This window comes from Chrysochloris asiatica, unplaced genomic scaffold (assembly GCF_000296735.1).
Source record: "Chrysochloris asiatica unplaced genomic scaffold, ChrAsi1.0 scaffold00315, whole genome shotgun sequence".
In the NCBI taxonomy this organism is placed as follows: Eukaryota; Metazoa; Chordata; class Mammalia; order Afrosoricida; family Chrysochloridae; genus Chrysochloris; species Chrysochloris asiatica.
In genome coordinates, this window is record NW_006408833.1 from 2,607,660 (window position 1) to 2,624,445 (window position 16,786).

The window sequence follows — 16,786 nt, forward strand, 5'->3', positions numbered from 1 at the left end:
CTTCTTGGTCCTGTATTCTGTGTTGTTCCTGGCAGAGCTCGTCACTGCACTTCCACCCTATCAGCCATCTTTTTCCAGAAGTTGTGTGTGTGGTTTTTATTTGGATGGTTTTATGTGTGTCTGGTGTGTCCATGTATGCTGCTGTGTGGTGTTGAGGTAGACATTGATGTCTAGTGGCATTGACATGAGTGTGTCTGACTGTGGTGTTATATAAAAGTTATATAAAACCTTGGGGGTTTCAGGTGTCTGTGGGTCTTCTATGACCTGTAGCAGGTCAGGTCCTCTGGGTACACATCTATTGTTGGTGTTATTATTTTTGTTGTTGTTAAGTGACCCTGTATAGGGATTCTGAGGCTGTAAATCTTTACGGGAGCAGAATGCCTTATCTTTCTCCTGCGGAGCAGCTGGTGGTTTCAAACTGCTGACCTTGCAGTTCACAGCCCGATTCATAACCACTACACATGGGTCCTAATCCTGCCCTAAAATGCCACACAGGAAATGCTAGTCCTTTTCTCAAGGAGGCAGAATAGTGGATTGTTGAAGCACGTGAAGTGTGGGACCGAACTGTGTGAACTCAAACCTCTTACTATCTGGTGACACAGGTGCTTCAGTTTCCTCATGTGCTTCAGTTTCCTCATGTGCCAAATGAAGATATTAACAGTACTTGTGAGGATGAAATGAGGGACTACCATCACTTGTCTGTCAGTTTGACATACTGTGGTGGCCTGTGAGTTGCTGTGATTCTGGAAGTTATGCCCCTGATATTTTAAATACCAGCAGGTTTCAGATGAGCTTCCAGACAAAGACAGACTAGGAAGGAGTGATGGACTACTTCCGAATATTTAGTCACTGAAAACCTTATTAATAACAGAAAAACACTGTCAGATATACTGCCAGAAAATGAGTCCCTCAGATTGGAAGACACTCAAAATATGGATTGGCAAAGTGGCAGCATCAATGGGCTGAAGTGTGGCAACAATTGTGAGGTTGGCCCAGGATTGGGCAGTGTCATAATGTTACTATGAGTTGATACCAATTCGATGGCACCTAACAACAACAACCACAACCAGCACAATATGTAGTGCAGTGCTAAACATAGGAAGAACTCAATAATGTAAACTCTTTTATTTCACAGTCTTTGGGAAATTGAAAGATAATGATCATAATCTTCCCAAACTTTTATAACCTCTAACTAAGCAGGGTTGTTCACAGAGCACAGAATAACTGATCGGATCTGCTCTAACCACGCATGCTCCCATTTCAACTCCCACATCCTTCCTTGTTTCGGAAGCATGAACAATCCTTTTGTCTAACAAAACTAATGCCAAACCTACAGCTCAGCCAGTTTGTTTCTGTTCAATCTTTTCATTCTGAACATCCCTCCTCTCCCAGAGCCTCCAATCCTGTGCCTATGTACTTTTGGCCCAAGTCTCAAAGCAAGCAAGAAGCTGTACTAGAATCTTAATAATCCTTGCAGATTCCCACCTTCTGATACTATTTGTGCTCCTTTCTTCCCCTATTGTAACTTGACTGCTTACTCAGGGCACGGATGATCTTTGTGAGGAAGATTTAGAAAGTTGGTGGGTGCAAAGACTCCACAAACTTGGACTTCATGATCAACTCGGATGGTAGCTCTGCCTACTCTGAGAGAAGGAGCAGACTAATAATCTCAGGTAGGGGGCTGGGAGGCAGCAAGATTGGCAGATTTGGCTGGCTGCTTTCTGGTGTAGGCCTGGAATTGTTTGGTAAAATGCCCATTGTTGGGACTCCTGGCACAGGTGGTTCCAGAACTAGCCTGGTATTCTGGGGTCCTGGAAATAGGCCATGGTGGAGCCAGAATCTTACAGGGGGTAGCAGAGATGGCAGGGTCAGGGTAAAGGAAGTGTGGAGGGGTACTCCAAGGGCAGGGGTGGTCATGGTATTTTTGGGACCTGTAGGACCTGGGATTGTATTTGCAAGTGTGCCTAGGCTCTGAGGTGATAGTGACCTAGGTGACAGGTCTCAGGGAGAGGGGATTTTTGGTGATAGGGCCCAGGCTTAAAGAAAGATAGGTTTGAGGAAGTTTGGTGAGGTGGGCACTAGGCTTAAGAAGTGATGGTATTTAGAGGTGTTGTGTACGAGGATACCAGGTATGGGCAGGTTGTTTGAAGTTTTGGAGGCAGGAACTCTAGGTCTAGTGTGTGGATCTGACATGTGGTGACTCCAAGTCTGAGATGTAGCAAGCTCTTGGGTGAATGTAATGTGGGTTGAGGGTCTGATGGGACAGGTTGTTTTGGTTGTAATGGAGCACCAGGTATGGAATAACATGTTTCCTAGTGTCAGATTTGGGCTGGGCTGGGGTATCCAGATTCAGAGGTGGGAGTTGTGACTTGGGATTCATGGATAATAGAATACCAGGATTCTGGTGTGATGAAGTGCTTAGCTACAGAGGCAATAGAGCACCAGAATCAGATGGTACAAGAGCAGCAGGTCTCATCCTGAAAGTTGGCTGTGCCAAGGTGCCAGAATCCTGTTGTGCTGGAGATTTGGGGCTATGGGTGTACTGAGATTATTAGGATTCTAAGGTTGTAGCATTATAGAATAAGCACCGGACTGCTACCCGCAAGGTCAGTTGTTCAAACCCACTAGCCGCTCCTCAGAAACCCTATACAAGGTTGCAATGAATTAGAACCGACTCAATGGCACTGAAAAACAGCAAAGAGTCTGACCCAGTGGCTCAAGATCCTTAGAACTTGGCATTTTCTTTATAGAGGCAGGAGCAGTTGAGGACATTGTTGTTGTTGAGAATCACCAAGTTTGTTCTGACTCATACCAACCCTGTGTAGGCTTTCTGAAGAGCAACTGGTGGATTTGAACCACCGACCTCAAAGTTGGCATCCAGCGCTTATCCTACGGTGCCACACCAGGACAGTTGAGGATATGTAGAACTTTAGTCTCACAGTCGTTGATTTGGAGGAGACCTTGGGGTGGATGCATGTATCTACCTCTAGCCTGTGCCTGCTAATGAAAGAGGCCATAATGTTACCTGACTCACCTGTGCTGAGGGTTTGTCTCCTGGCCTCTTTGCTGGCCTGCTTGGTCTGTACCATTACCAGGAAGTCAGATGGTGGTGGTGGTGGTGTGCTGTAGAACCAGTTCTGACTCATAGCGACCCTGCATAGGGTTTCCGTGGCTGTAATCTTTATAGGAGCAGAAAGCCTCATCTTTCTCCCATGGAATGGCTGGTAGTTTCTAACTGCTGTCCTTGAGGTTATCAGCCCGACTCGCAACCACTATGCTACCAGAGCTCCTTAAGGAAGTCAGAAGTGTGACAAAATTGTATTCAAGGGATAGGTTGAGAGTGTTGGCAGTCAGCAGGTGAGGAGTGGTGGTATTGTATGCCTGGAATCGTGCCTCCAGTAGCTCTCCAGGGGTGACATAGGCCCTGAGGCATTGTATGAAGTGAACCACATTGGGGCCTGGCTCTCCTGGGTTGCTGCTATTGGTGGCCACCTCACTGTGGCAGGCCTTCAGAGGCTGACCCTGGGGGACATGGGCAGATTAAGTGAATGCCCACTTCCTGTTCAACTGCCTGCACCTGACCTGGCACTACTATCTCTGAGGCACCAAAGTAGTTAGGTAAGTGCCCAAGGTGAGGCCCCAAACAAGTAGTCAGAACTCCCATCGGCCAGCAGGGGCATGGAGATCTCCTCATAGATACCCTCTAGCTGCAGGGCTATATCAGTGTCCTCATATATGTACCAGACTGCTTCCAGTTTTCCACGGACAGCAGCAAGAAGTCAGTATCATCCCCAAAGGCCAAACTGAAAAAGGGACACCTTGTGGCCCAATGCCTGGCAGACATTGGAGAGGATCATACCCGTGGTGGGCTCCCCATCTGTCGGGAAGATGATGAGAGGGATCCTCCCCACACTGGAGCCTGTCTCAGGCTTCTGGTTGCTGTGGTTGAGCAGTGACACAGCTGCCAGAAGAGCTGTGTCGATATCAGCTCCTAATTGGGGACAAGGCTGTGAGACCTTCTTCTGTCTTTAGTTCTACCCCTTGTAGACGACTGGGCACATCACCAACCTCCAAGGCTCATCACACCTTCTAATCTTTGCTCAAGCTGTTTCTGCTGCTTATCCTGCCTAACTTGCTCACATCCATCCAGATACTAGTCTCTCTCTTCCTTGAGTTCCCTGAGATCTGACAATGAGACCCACATGACTTTGGCTTTAATCGCTTCCTGTCCCAGACTATTCTTTGCCTACTTCCTAGGAGGTTGTCTCATTCACCAGTCAGATAGTTACCTCCCCCAAAGATAGAACGCCCCCATCTTCTTACTATAGAGGAAGAAAGGGCTGAGTTTAAAGGGGAAACTTCACTAATTGTCTGAGACAGCTGATCAAAAGCCAGAATCAGAGCAACAGCTTGCCCAAATGCTTGGAAATCAAGATCTATAGTATTGATACATCCCCTAAGACAAGTGGAGTTTGACTCAACAGTACTTAACAGCAACAGCATAGCCTTATGTCTCAAGGGCACTGTGTATCAATGATTTTAAGGTCCAAGGGCTGGCTACATAGCAGAAGGCTTGCATGATTCAAGATTTCTATGACCCCAGAACTCTTATGTTTTCTGAATCCCACAATTCCAGTGTGTTAAAACTTTGAAGCCAAAGCATCTGTGGCCTCAGGAAGGTTCAGAGTCTTTAATGCCTACTGTTTTATTGGTTCTTTCTAGCTTTTGGGTTCTATGACACTAGCCCCTTAGGATCCCTGTATTTCTGGGGCCATAAGGTCTCCCTGGTGTCAGGACCTAAAACCCAGTGTCTCAATGTTGCTAAGATTCTGTGGCTGTAGGTCTACATGCCTTCTATGAAGGTCTAGGACTTTAAGGTAACACCAGACCTGTGAGACTCAAGGGTGATAAGATGGCAGTGTTTCTGGGCCCAGGGCCTTATTGTTTCCACATTCTTTGCTTTCTGGGTCTCCTGTTTCCAGGGCTATGGAAGGTTCCCAGGGTTCTTGTTACCTGCTTCATATTGGTACCAAACATAGAGCTGCTCATATGTATAATGAAGACCACATTTTCCCCCATAAGTGGGAAGCCTCCGCATAAACCTGGAAAAAAGAAGTGAAACCAAGAAAGGCTATAAAAGCTAATCTACATTAAACCAAAAAATCCAAGGCAAACCCACTGCCATCGAGTTGATTCCTACTCACAGTGACACTGTACAGGGTTTCTGAGGTTTACAGGTCTCCTATAAATCTTATAGGAGCAGAAAGCTTCATTATTCTCCCCTGGTGTAGCTATTAGGTTTGAACTGTTAACCTTCCTATTAACATTCCAGTATGTATCCTACAGCACCACCAGGGCTACAGTCTAAATTAGGACCTCTCTCTTTTTTGCCTTTATAACACCCTGTTCTAAGTAGACATTTATAAAATTGCTTGTTCAGTGTCCCAGCTCCTCCACCAAAACTCTGTCTCTGCTGTTCAGCCTGCCAGCCTGCCAGGAACTGTGGATGAATGTCAATTGCTGGTGGCCCAGAGCACCAAGGTTCAGGATTTCTGTAGTATATGAGTTCTTGTCTGTGAGAAAGCTGGTCTTGGACTGACTTGGGAGTCCCCAGAGACATTTTGCTTGTGCTCCAGGAACTGTTAAGTATTGTTTTAACCTCCCTCTATAAAATGAGCTTGGAAACTAGTTGCAGTCACTGCCAGGGGCTGGGAGTTTGCAGGGCCTCCCTTTCCTCCTTAAGCCTCCTCTCTGCTGTTGCTGGGCAGAGCAGGGAGGGAAGAGGGGGCAGAGGCTGAGGGAACTGTCTACTTGGAGGGGATTGGTTAGGCCAGGTACAGATACTTCTGGCTGCCATGGATGTGATTGGTTTTTGACTGTCCCCACCCTCCCCCAGTTCCCTTTCCCAGTCCATCTCTTCTTCAGCTGTCTGGGGCTGGCACAGCCAGGGAAAGGGAGGAGTAAGTTGGGGTGGGTGTGGGAGGGGGAACTCAGCCCCTAAAGCCTGAAGCAGGGTGTGCCCAGATGCAACCTATTATCTTCCTCTCTGCACTGCAAGCACTCTGACCACAAGGCTGGACACTGTCTCCTCCTTCTCCCTCAGGGGGCAAGGGGATCTGGGAGGACATGGAGTCTTCCCCTCCACCTGGCCTTTGCATTAGCTCACATCTGCTTGTGCAGTTTCTGTCTCCCCTTCTCCTGGCACTCTGTAACAAGCCTGGGTCACCCACCCTGCAATTGCCTCTCCCAGATCTGGGCAGGTGAGAATTGCAGAGAAAACCACATGCCTACCCATCCATGGTCCCAGCCATGCCTGGGGACCCAACCTCATATCCCATAACCCACAACATGTGCTGGTTCACCAACCACTCACATTCCCCTCAGCAGTCATTCCACACCTTCACCTCTCCCCTTCAACTATCCCACCACACAACTCTCGAGTGATGCTTCACCTTCTACCTCATCAAGAAGCTTTAACAGACCAGTCCATATCCCCTTTCACAGTCCACCTACCCTTGCATGAGGGTACACATCTTCAAAGACAGCTTCCCCTTGTTTAAGGCCAACACAGTGCTACCATGTGCCCAGTGCATTTCCAGCCCCAGCACCCACTCAGGCTCTTTCTCTCTTAACACCCCCCACCCAAAACACATACACACACTCACACACACACACACACACACACACACACACACACACACACTACTGGGTCTTCCAGTCTGATTATAAACTCGTTTGTGGTTTTTCCATCCACTAAAGCAACACCCCTTGTCTGTACATCCCACCCAAACTTCCAACTAGCCTCTCTCTTCCCCTTAGCATTCCATGGTAATGACTCACCCCTGCAATGCTTTCTCGCCTTCAATTCCCTCTTCAGGACTTCATAGACTGACTTCACACCCACCACTGTGCTGATACTACTCTCCTAAAGGCAACTGGAGTAATGCACTGGACTGCAAAGTCAGTTTGGACCGCAAGGTCGGTAGTTCAAGCTAACCCGCCACTCCTTAGAAACCCTATACAGGGTCGCTATGTGACAGAACCGACTTGATGGCATATAGTAAAACAGCAACAACAACAAAGGCAACAATGACTACTTGTTTCCAAACTCAATGGGTACATTGCCACTCTCATCATACACCACCTCATTGCTGTATTTGACAATGGACCATCACTTCTGTTTTGTGATCCTACCACCTTGTGATCCTACCACCTCTCTGGCCCACATGATTCAGTCTCTTTCACAGATGCCCCCTTTTCCCCCTGTCCCTTACCAGTGCCCCAATAGTTTTCCTGTCAGGGCACACCACGACAATGATCATGTTGGTGCAGCACAATGGGAGTAAACAGTGGGGATGGACTGTGGGCTGGCTCCTCAGCAGACTATTGGCAGTTGGTGGGAATGGAATCAGGAGTGACTCAGACTCCACCTGGACATCCTGAGGGCCTAGAGATCAGTCGCTCTGTGGTTTGAAAGTTCTGCCTCAGCATAGCCCAGCTGGATTTGTTCTTCTCACTTTGCATTTGCCCCATACATGACCTTGGTTTCAACCACCAAGTCTCCTCTGCTCCTGAGCCCTGTGGCTCTTTCTGCAGTCCAGTCCTGGCCACTCTCCCAATCCTGAACAGTGTGTCTATTCGCTGTTGGACCTGTGCACCAGGAGGTCTGAAGATGCCTCCAAAGCATCTGACCGAAACAAGAAACGATTCATATTCCCACCCTGTCCTTGTTTTTCTTTCTCCTATGTGGCACCACTACTCAGAGTGCATAGCAGATTGATGCCCCTGACTCCCCCTGTGCACCAGTCTCCTTTCATCCAATCACCCACCAATTCCTGCTGGGGTTGCCTGCTGGATACTCCTCAGGCCCACCCTCCACCTCCATCTCAAATGACCAAAGCACAAGTCCAAGCCTATTTCTCTCAGGTCTTCATGCTTCTTGCACGGGCCCTCACATCCATGCTTCTTTCTATCAGCTGCCAGCCCTTTCTAAACTCAAACATTACGCTGTCATTCCCTTTCATGTTTCATAAGGAACTCCACATTCCTTATGATTCCACCATGATCCTTGCCTGCCTTTAGCCTCATCCCTGGCCATTTCTTGTGGCTCAAGTCAATGCTCTAGGAAAGGCTATCTCCCTACACATGCCTGCACATTTCTTGTCTCCATTCTTTCTGCTATGCATCCCACTGTGCTGGCAAGCCTTCCCTTTCCTGCACAGCCCCCTCACTAGTCAGGGCAAACATCTTTTCCTTCTTGAACACCCAGGTCAGCCTCTGCCTCTTCCATGGAGCCTTCTCTCACCACCTTCTCTCCACCTTATGGCTTCCATCAACAACCTCTTGTTGTCACTGAAAGAGCTCTTCTTGTGTTGTGTTAATACTCTCTAGCTGCTTTCCCTGTATACAGTAAGTAGGATCTGCCTGTGAGTCACTAGAGGGTTCTCAACATCAGCCAACATCAGCCAAAGGCATGACATGGTTTAGGTGCCTAGTGAGTTCCAGTGGCACAGGACTGGATGTGCTGGACTTTGAACGATGGGGTGAACTGAAATAGGCAGTAGAATGGAAATTGAGGGGTTCTTGGTGGGTGACAGCAGGAGTCAGGGCACACAGTAGAAGGGAGAGTCCATTATACTATTTAATGCCTAGCTCCATCTCTTCTACCTATATTTCAATGATAAGTAACCGTGGAAAAGATAAAGAATGAAAAAGAAGGCAAATGTCTCCGCTAACTAAACACACCCTATGATAGAACAACTGGTTTTGGTCCCTGTTAGCAGTATACCATCTTCTCCTATTCAGACAGAGCAAATTACTTGTATTACCTTCCCATTGCAGGCCTCTCTATATTTGCACTTACATTTAGTTCCCTTTCTCTGTATGCCTTTCCCTTCACTTTATCCACCCAAGTAGAGGTGAAATCCATTTCTCCACAACGCATAGAACATGCTATTAACTCTTACTGGTTTTTTGTTTGTTTGTTTTTTGGCCTGTTAACTCTTTATTGATTAAAAATGAGGACACTTGCAATAAAATACAAAGTCAAAAAAAAGGCTGGAAACTTACATATTTTATATCTTTCATAATCTAACATGTGTCATAAGGAGAACCTTCCATGTATTGATACACCACTGTTTTATGCTCCAGATTATCAAATAGGATCAGCTGATTTTAAGATTTAGTTTAGAACTTAAGCAAGAAAAAAATCAAACAAATCCACTAGCCATTCAGAAAGACCACATACTTCACAAATAGCATTGGCACATGTTACCTAGTATTATTGTTGTTGTTAAGTGCCATCGAGTTGGTACTAACTCATAGCGACCTTAAGCACAGCAGAACGAAACACTGCCCGATCCTTGGCCAACCTCACTACTGTTGCCACGCTTGAGTCCATTGATGCTGCCACTTTGCCAATCCATCTCACTGGGGGTCTTCCTCTTTTTCTCTGGCCCTCCACCTTACCAAATATGAGATCCTTCTCCAGCGACTGGTCCCTCCTGACAATATATCCGAAGTATGAGAGACGAAGTTTGGCCATCCTGGCCTCCAAGGAGCACCTAGTGCTACAGTTAGTGCCTATTCCAGGGATCAGAGGATTATTAAATAGTATTAGCTGGCTCTAGGATTTGGTTTGGAGTCCTGGTGTGGCACTGCAGGTTAATGCGTTGGACTGCCAAGTCGGTTTGAACAGCAAGGTTGCTATGGGTTGGATCTGACTCCACAGCACTTAACAGCAAAAACATAGCTAGTCTCTAAGGAGCTCTGGTAGCTAGTGGTTATGAGTCGGGCTGATCACCTCAAGGTCAGCAGTCTGAAACTATTATTAGCCGTTCCGTGGGAGAAAGATGAAGCTTTCTGCTCCCACAAAGATTTACAGCCTCGGAAACCCTATGCAGGGTCGTTATAAGTCGGAACCAACTCCACGGCACACCACCACCGTAGTTAGTCCCTATCCCATGGATCAGAGGATTCTAGGGACTGAAAGACAGAGGTGCCTGCTGGACCACCACTCCTGCAAAAGGGTGGGGTTGCACATTATATTACTTGCTGCCCCACTTGGGCAGTTTCTGTTCACTTACTATCTCAGCACCCCTGAACAAGCCTGCTACTGGTTTTTGTCTCTGGCTCCTGCAGGACTGTGAGATTATGAAGAGAAAAATATCTCTCTCCAGGCTGTGTCCAACTCAGTTCTGAGTTCCTGAAGTCATGAATGTAGGAATATGACCAGAGTAGCTGAACTCATGTGTTCAAGTCTGAATGAATACATATGTCCGTGAGGAAAAGTGTGTTCAAAGCATCATTTTAGCCCTAGACAGAGAGAGGAGTTTGAGTACAGAGCAGGGTCATCAGGAAGTTCGCATTTGTGCCAGGTCTTTAAGGAGTAGTTGGGTGCTAAGCAGTGAAGAATGGAAGAAGACATTCCCAGGGGAGTAGATGGTCTGAGCAAATGCTCAGACACAGATGGATGGCAAGGTCATGTGCTCTTGGGAAAAGGCTGTGGTGTGGTGTGGTGTGGGACAGCTGAAGGGTGGTTTATGTCCTTGGAGCAGTGGAAAGTGTGGCTTTGGCCCAGACCTGTATGCAAGGGACACAGGCCTCTGGTGGACCTCTGTATGTGCTCAACCAGTGTATGAGCTCACAATTTACGGGCTTCCTGTTTATGCATATGGCTCCACTGAAGCAAAGTGATTTTTAGTAACTGAGAGATCAGGAGATTCCAGGAGAGCCTGAGTGTTGTTAAGTGCCACCGAGTCTGTTCTGACTCATAGCAAACCTCTATAACATTTCTGAGAAGGGGCTGGTGGGTTTGAACCACTGACCTTAAGGCTCAAACAGCCCTTGTCATAAAGTGTGAGAGCCCATGTGTGTAAGAGAACAATTACTGGCCAATGGCTCACTGTCCCATCATTAAGATGGGCTATGACTCGATTCATTTGGAAATGGGCTCACTTGTATGCAGTTTCAGGTAGCCAAACTTTTTAGGGAGCAGATGTGCCTCCCAAGATGTAAAGCCCTGTGTCTCTCAATGTCGTCCTCCCATTGTTACCTAGTCCACAGGTGTCCCCAGGGAGCAACTTGTTGAGGGTAGTCTTTGCCTGTCTGACTCCAAAGCTCAAACTCTTCCCATTTCTCCAGGCCCCTCACCTGCACCTCTCCAATGATGTCCTCCATGACCTCAATGCCTGAGCTGAAGAAGTCTGAGTATTCTTGCAGTGATAGGTAGAAAGTGATATGAACACAGGTGTCTCCCCTCTCAATCCTGGTGGATGGGGCTGAGTCAGTCTCACCTGTGTGGGTGGATTGGGTTACCATGGAGGGCTCGCAGAAACATCAGCCATCTGAGGTGGGTTAGAAATCTCCTTCCTAACACTGTTCTTCCAGCCTACTAAACACCATTCCACCTGTTCAAGAACCACTCTCTTCTCCAAGTCCTGCCAATAGCTCCTACTGTTCCTCCTCCAGGAATCCCCTGACTGACAGAGGGAGACTGACAGAGGGAACCTCCCTTCAGCCCCCTGCCTATGGCAGTTTCTCACATTCTCACCATGAGCCAGCTCCCATCCACTCAAGCGCCCAATATCTGACCTTTAATCCTGAGCACTGTCATGTCCATAGATAGAACAAGAGACTGGGTCTGCCACCAGACAAATGGTGCGGTACATGTTTGAAGAGAGAGAGACACATAGCACTTACTGTTGTGGAGAAATAGCACAGCTCCTCTGGACTAACATGTTAATGTTGTCTTCCCTCTCTGCTTTGATTCTCCTAATAATGTGTGTGAAGAAGCCTGCCAATGTCTCATGAAATCACACATGCATGTTTGGTCCTGGATATTAGCTGAGCTGGCCACAAGATCAACTTCTCCTAAACTTTAGTTCTAGAAAAATGTCCATTTATACATGTGTATGTGCCTATTTGTCCAGAAAACATAAACTTGGGAATTCTGTTTCCCCCACCCCCACTTCCTGTTGCAGCTGTCAAGAATGCTTGGGGGCAAAAGGAGCCCCATACTTTTCTGCCTAGCCTGTTAGCATACATTCCCTTGGCTTGTTTCCTTCCTCTCAGAGGTCTTTGTTCTGTTTTATCCCCACAGGATTGCTCCTCCCCTATGCTTTAACCTTTAAGGAGAAACTGGGAGGAGTTTCCATTTATAACTTAGGAATTACAAGTGCAAACTCCAAGGATTCACATGGCCTATGAGCCCAGGTCACTGCTGCTGACTGTGTAAGCTTGGATGTTATTTACACTTTCTAAGCCTTAGTCTCCTCATCTGTAACACAGAATTTTAAGAGCTCCTATCTCATACAGCAGTAGCTCTGGTAGTGTAGTGGTTACGAGTCAGGATTCTAACTCAAGGTCAGCAGTTCAAAACTACCAGCTGTTCTGCGGGAGAAAGATGAGGCTTTCTGCTCCTGTAAAAATTTATAGCCTTGGACACTCTATGCAGGGACACTATGAGTCGGGACCAACTCCACGGCACATAGCCATCACCACCCACAGCACATAGCTATCACCACCACCATCTCATACAGGGTCGCTAGGAGTTGGAAGTGAGCTGTCTGCACTTAACAACAATAATGACATTTCATACAGGGAGTCCAGGTATGGTTCTGTAGGATAAGGTGCTGGACCCCAAGGTTAGTTTGAACCACAAAGTCGGTGGTTCAAATTAGTCAAGAGGCATGAACAAATTAGTCAAGATCTCCAATTCTAAGCAGCTTTGTCAGGGTGGCAACATGAAGTGGGTGGTTTCTCTATATTTCATCTATAAGCTACTCACTCAGTGGTTCTCCAACCTGGCTGACCTTCAAGCTCACATGGAAACTGTTTAAAAACACAAATTCCTGGATCCCACCCCAACTCAGAGTCCTGGTGTAGTGCTGTAGAATAAACACTGGTCTGCTAACTGCAGTGTTGGTAGTTCAAACCCACCAGCTGCTTCTTGGAAACCCTAAACAGTGTTCATATGAGACAGAAACAACTTAACAGCACTTAACAACAACTACAACCCTAAGTCAGAGAGTCAGACTACACAAAGGTGGAGTCAATGAATGTGTAAATTCAAGTGATAATTTTGATGAAACTAGTCTCTAGTCCTGCCTTTTGAAAATCTCTCGATAAAATTTGAAGCAAGCTTGACAGCCAGGACACTTCTCTGCTCTACAGAGCCTGAGACAGATCCTTAAGGACTGCCCACACTGCACAGTGTCTTCTAATTCTCTTCCATTCTCAGTGGTGATTCAGGGGAAAGTAAGATTTTGCATTATGCCTTCCACCACCTTTTTAATACATGATTTCACCTTGTTCCGCCAACAGTAGATCGCTCTGTCCCTGTAGTTTGTTTGTTTTGTGTAGATGACAGAAATCAGGATTCTGCAATGTTATGTGACATGGCAGGTTCACAACACCTGCCCAGGCCAGACCAGTGTTGCTGCTGTGTGCTGTCGTGTCACTTCAGACTCATACCAACCCTAGGTTTTCTGAGAGCAGCTAGTAGATTTGTACTGCCAACCTTGTGGTTACCAGTTCAGTGCAGTGTTGCAACCCAAATATTCCCAACTCCAAATATGCCCTCTTCTCACTTTTGAATGGGGAATGGACATGCCAGTGAGCACAGGACAGAAATGACTATAGAGTGAATCCTGTGGGAAAGAGACATATTCCCATCCAGGGAAGGATTATTCTGGTGATTGTCCCATTGTGCTCCCCACATACTTCAGTGGTTGCTCGTGAGCAGACAGCAGGTCCTCAAGGGTGGCATATTCACATAGGCAATACCTGTCCTTTCTGAAACTGTCATCTCTACACTAAGCCTTGTCACCAATTGGTCAGGCCTCAGGCTCGCCACCAGCTGGTACTTTTCCTGGTGCCACTGCAGCAGCTCCTCATAGACCCCAAATGTCACTGGATTGCCTGCTGCCAGGTTAGTAGAGATGTGGAACTTCTCTGACTCCCAGTCCTTGGGATAGAAAGAGAGGCGAGCAGGAAAGGTATGGGGTCTCATAAAGTTTAGGGAAATTGTTAGATGACCTGGTTCTGCCCTTTCTCCCTTGCCCCCCAAAGACTCTATAGTCTATGAGACCAGGTCTCATGGATAATTAATCCCTAAGTCACTTTCCCAGTATGTCACCTATGCATTCACCTAATCAACCTTCCCTCCATTCATTCATGTAAATTTTATGCTGGAGAAATTATATAAGGAGGCTTTAACAATTTTGTGGAAAAATTGAATGAAAAGATCATGGAATTTTCCACAAACATATTGTATCACAGGCAGTTCACCTTTAAGGAAACTCAGTTCAGAACAGGATAATTTAAGACTAATAATTTGTTTTATAAAAAGGTTTTTCAGTTTACCCATAATGTCTCTTCTCCTTCAAAGAGTCCTTCATACCCACTACTCCTCCATGCTTTAGACTGTTGCTGTTGTTGTTGTTGTTAAGTGCTATTGAGTCAGTTCTAACTCATAGCAACTCTGTATAGGATTTTCAAGGACCCATTAGGTTTGAACCACCAATCTGTGGTTAGCAATCCAAGGTTTATCCTGTAACGCCACACCAGGCTTGTGTATAATCCTAAAATTTATGTGCTTGATGAAACTCTTTTGGAAACTGGGAGGAAATATTGAAGAAAGACAACACATTTCTGCCAACAGAATGGAACTAAGTTAGAGACAGTATTCAAGTTAGACACATTTCATTTGCAAATAAGCTTTTTGGAAAGTGGCAATTCTTAAGTAAGACACATGCTATGTTAGGAGGAAAGTGGAAATGGGGCCATGAACTCTCATTTATTGAACAGGCTTTGATATGAACCCACATCATCTAAATATAATCACATGAAAAAGATTATTGTCCCCATTTTACAGAGGTGGAGACTGAGACCCAGAGAGAATGCCTTTTCAAATGATTAAATAAGATGAGTCAGGTTTCAAACTGGATGAAGCCTTATCTGATGGCCTACATCTTTCCCTGTTGAAGGGCTTCTTCATGGATTTTCTTTGTCTATGCTTCTCTGACTCCTACAAGGTAAACTTTATTATTAATGGTTCTAATGAGGCAGGAAAGAGGAAGGGACAAACAGGGACAGAGGGAAAAAAGGAGAGATGGTCAGAGACATACAGAGAAAGAAAGAGAACAAGGAGGATGCGGGATGGGGAAACTAAAAGAACAAAATGGTGTCATTAAGCCAGAGAGCACAAACAAGTTAGGAGAAGAGAAGAGAGGGAGAGGAAACCAGGTGACATAGTCTCAATATGTCCATTTATCAGAACATGTAGTAGGCATGTAGTAAACCTGATGTTAGGATTTAGTGTTTCTCAAAGATTTGAAGACGCCTCACTCCCACCCGTTCCCCCTTTAGAAGGCTATTTTATTTTTTAAGTTTTTATTGTAATTTGAGTAAAAGTTTTCAGGGCAGATCATCAGTTTTAAATCAACAAATCATATATTTTGTTTCATTGCAATGATTATAATCCCTTCCATGTACCATCAGTTAACAATATTTCTCTTTATTCATTTTAACTCTTTTAATATTTTTTTAAACACTCAGGCATATATAATAATTTAAACTACCAAAATGACATTCTGCAAGTCTGCTTCCTGGCCGCCAGTTCTCAATCCCTCTCTTTCCATGAATCTAGAGTCCTCAGCTGCTCCCTCTCTCCATGTCCCCATTTCTGCCTCCATCTCTGGTGTTGCTGCTTCTCTGGATGAGGTCCCGCTCTTCTTCCTTGATGGTCCTGTTGTTGTTGTCAGGTGCCATCGAGTCGGAACCGACTCATAGCGACCCCATGCACAGCAGAATGAAACAATGTTCGATCCTGGGCCAACCTCACTACCGCTGCCACACTTGAGTCCATCAATTATGCCACCTGGCTGATCCATCTCGTTGGGGGTCTTCCTCTTTTTCTCTGACCCTCCACCCTACCCAGCATGACATCCTTCTCCAACGAGAGAAGGTCCTAGGGCCCTCTATTCTTGGAATGTAAGATTGACTACTCCCCCATTTTTGTTACAAAACTTCTACCTTTACAATTGTGATAATCTCAATTAGTCATAATAACAATTATTCACTATTGAATCATATCGCCCGTCTCTTTTTTTTTTTTAGGTTTTTATTGTGGATTGAGTGAAAGTTTACAGGGCATATCATCAGTTTTACATTAAACAAATCATATACCTTGTTTCATTACATTGATTATAATCCCCTTCATGTACCATCAGTTAACAGTATTTTTCTCTATCCACTTTAGCTTTTTAAAAAAACAAACATACAAAAAACAAAAAAAACCCTCAGGCATATATAATAATTTATATCTCCAAAGGGCACATTCAGCCAGTCAGCTCCTGGTCACCAGCTCTCAGTCCTTCTCTTCTTAGTCCATGAATCTAGAGTCCTCAGCAACTCCCTCTCTCCATGCCCCCATCTCTGCCTCCATCTCTGGCGCTCCTGCTTCTCTGGATAAGGTCCCGTATTCTGCTTGTGCGTTCCTCTCTTGATGGTCCTAGGGTCCTCTGTTTCTGGACTGTAAGCTTAACCACTATCCTTTTTTTGTTACAAAACTTCTACCTTTACAATTGTGACAGTCGTGATTAGTCATGATAGCAGTTATTCACTATTGAATCTTATGAATCTTATCCCCATCTCTTTTCACCAGACCCATCTAGACATGATGACAGCTATTCAGTGGGGACTCTTTCTTTACTCCCCCACCCAATACTCTTAAACTAAACTCCCTCTTGAAACCTTGTAAGCCAGTCACTTTGTGCCTTTATTG

General features: G+C 45.8%; 1 protein-coding gene across 1 annotated transcript in view; it reads right to left on the reverse strand.

Annotated features, from left to right (window-relative positions):
* Positions 1-1,494: 1,494 nt before the first annotated feature.
* The window catches only part of ITIH6 (inter-alpha-trypsin inhibitor heavy chain family, member 6), a 35,852-nt gene continuing 20,560 nt past the window's right edge, over positions 1,495-16,786 (reverse strand). Inside the window, 16 exon segments of the mRNA XM_006878398.1 lie at positions 1,495-1,971; positions 2,119-2,208; positions 2,291-2,542; positions 2,686-2,772; positions 2,922-3,096; positions 3,296-3,540; positions 3,542-3,620; positions 3,622-3,754; positions 3,757-3,808; positions 3,810-3,991; positions 4,290-4,380; positions 5,014-5,102; positions 7,830-7,989; positions 11,152-11,294; positions 13,723-14,006; positions 14,971-15,057. Of these exon segments, the coding sequence (XP_006878460.1) occupies positions 1,495-1,971; positions 2,119-2,208; positions 2,291-2,542; positions 2,686-2,772; positions 2,922-3,096; positions 3,296-3,540; positions 3,542-3,620; positions 3,622-3,754; positions 3,757-3,808; positions 3,810-3,991; positions 4,290-4,380; positions 5,014-5,102; positions 7,830-7,989; positions 11,152-11,294; positions 13,723-14,006; positions 14,971-15,057 (2,626 nt within the window).